This window comes from Ictalurus furcatus, chromosome 5 (assembly GCF_023375685.1).
Source record: "Ictalurus furcatus strain D&B chromosome 5, Billie_1.0, whole genome shotgun sequence".
In the NCBI taxonomy this organism is placed as follows: Eukaryota; Metazoa; Chordata; class Actinopteri; order Siluriformes; family Ictaluridae; genus Ictalurus; species Ictalurus furcatus.
This window is the reverse complement of record NC_071259.1, coordinates 11,381,864-11,384,363: the sequence shown is the minus strand read 5'-3', so window position 1 is coordinate 11,384,363 and position 2,500 is coordinate 11,381,864. Positions and strand designations below refer to the sequence as shown.

At 39.4% G+C, this 2,500-nt stretch overlaps 1 protein-coding gene across 2 annotated transcripts in view; it reads left to right on the top strand.

Moving 5' to 3' along the window:
* LOC128607672 (guanine nucleotide-binding protein G(s) subunit alpha) overlaps positions 1-2,416 on the top strand; it is a 34,273-nt gene extending 31,857 nt beyond the window's left edge. The window contains exons 7-8 of one of the 2 annotated variants that reach the window (XM_053624754.1): positions 432-499; positions 640-2,416. In XM_053624754.1, coding sequence (XP_053480729.1) covers positions 432-499; positions 640-786 — 215 coding nt within the window. In that variant the 3' untranslated portion in view covers positions 787-2,416. The remainder of the gene's footprint in view (positions 1-431; positions 500-639) is intronic. The other variant, XM_053624753.1, reaches the window with a different exon arrangement.
* The last annotated feature ends 84 nt before the right edge of the window (positions 2,417-2,500 follow it).

Here is a 2,500-nt window from a genome sequence, read left to right as displayed (position 1 = left end):
ATTTACTTTATCAATAATGTTTGGAAACTTATTTACAAAATTGTTAATAATGGTAATAATAATGAATTCAAAGAAAATACAATTGGATGTTTTCCCATGTTAAGTACAATGCTAGCATAGCCAACTTGGCCCATCATGCAAATATATGCCACTTGATTAGTCGATTTATTTTATTAGTTGCAGACTGTCCCCATTACAGGACGTTAACAACAAAAGTGCCTTACACGGTTCACATTCAGTTCATGTGTCACTGTATTGTCTGCACTCTTTTAGAATGCATCATGCACTAATGTCCAAGTATTTTCTTGAAACTTTTAACAGTATAAATAAAATGTTCAGCCTTTTTTTTTTTTTTAAATTTTTAAAAAAAAATTAAATTAACTTATAAATTTTCCTGTGAATATGCGTTTACATTGAAATTACTTCTTCAGCAACCCCTGAGCCAGGAGAGGATCCGCGAGTCACGAGGGCGAAATATTTCATCCGGGACGAATTCCTGGTAAGTGAAATAAAAAAATGCAAAATTACTCTGCCATGTGTACCACTTGCAGCCATCTGTAGCTCTGTAGTGGTTTGAATTTCTTATGATTGAAGCGTACATCTCTTATGCGCTTTTTTCCTTTTCATTTAACTCCTCAGAGGATCAGCACAGCAAGCGGTGACGGCCGCCACTACTGTTACCCACACTTTACGTGCGCAGTGGACACAGAGAACATTCGGCGCGTCTTCAATGACTGCCGAGACATCATCCAGAGAATGCACCTCCGCCAGTACGAGCTCTTGTGATTGGATGAGCTCTAGAGGCAGACTTTTAAAAAGAGACGGACTTTTGAAAATCTTGTGTTTTGGCCAAGTTTGAGAGTGATGGATCGTCTAAGAGCTGTGGGCTATTGGCCCCTTGTACCACACACATGCACACACTTTTATCATGCTGTTGAGGACCAAATATCATGCAGTATCCATTTGAACCAGCAGCCCCATTTCAAGGCAGTTAACTGCGCGCACACACACGCACACACACACACTTTGACTGACTGAGACATAATTAAAAGTTTATTTAAAGGTCAAGTCATATGATCATTTGCATTAGTAGATGACAAACAGATGTATCTAAAAAAAAAAAAATGTTCTACCTGACAAAATTGTACTCCTACAAACACATAGCTTACTGTCTTTAGTTTTGCTTCTTGGGTCAGATCACCCACCCATCAGAGTGTGTGTCGCAATACATACACACACGGCTGACCCCGGCAGTACATGACAGTCTTGAGCTGATTTGTGATGGCCCCACTGCTGGACCTGAATCACAGGATTGTGCTTGATTGAGTTTTCAGTTGGCTGGATCAGCTTTACTTGCCATCCCTTGACCCCTCTTATGGAGATAACGATGATTTCTCACCAAATGCTAGAAGAGCAGAACAGGCTGCAGTGAACAAGAAGGACACTTGAGACACAACCTTGTCACCTGACTTGCTAGCTGCTTTTGGAATGATAAACTTGAACGATCGCAACTCTCCACTCCGCATCCCCACTCCCTTTGATCTACTAATTTAATGCAAATAATTTGATTGAGAGCACTCTTGCTTTGGGGGGGGGGAGGCAACACACACATATACATATATACAAGGTAAAGATGACTTTTGCCAATGGAATACTGCTCCCTTCTACCGTATTTCTTATTGGTCACTCTTGCCATCTTCCCAGTCCTCCTTTTCCTGTTCTCCTGCTCTCTCTCTCTTCCCCTCCAACCCTCTATTTTATTGCTGGACTATTATTCTTGTACAGACTGCAAAATGTATTATTTTGTACTTTATTGAAAAAAAAAGACTTGTAGAAGTTCCTGTGCCTTGATCACAACACTGCGTGTAAAAAGAAAAAAAGAAGAAAAAAAGAGCTAAAGGCGTAAGGTATGTCTGCGCTGTATTGCTTAGCCTCTTAGCCACCCTTCCAACCAATCAGTTGAGCGTCTTTGTTGCTCTTTCTCTCTCTCTCTTTCCCTCATGCCTCTGCTTCTCCCATGTTGTGTTATTCCAGATTGCTTTACATCCACATCCCCCTCCCTTTTCTGAAGAGAGAAATAATAATTAGAACAAGTATGGATGTAAAAACAAACAGCTTCTTGGTTTTAATTGAATCAAGGAAATTTGACACCAGTTGTGTGCACTTAATGTTCTGTGCATTACTGCAGTTGCAGTCCTGTTCCCAGGGGGCTGGAAAATGACCTTACTGTTTTATTTCAGTTTTAGCTTTAAGGTTAAGGGTGGTGGGGGAGGGAGCTGGCTATCCAAATGCAAAACCTGGCTTGTTTCTACATTATTCCATTTTTCCTAACTAAAGAAGAAGCCAAAATAGTTCTGTTTTGAGTCATTCTTCGATGTGTCTCAAGGAAATCATGACATCAAAAGAGGATTAAAAAAATATTATTATTATTATTATTATTATTATTATTATTATTATTATTATTATTGAGCAAAAGCCTAAAGATGGAGGTAACCACATT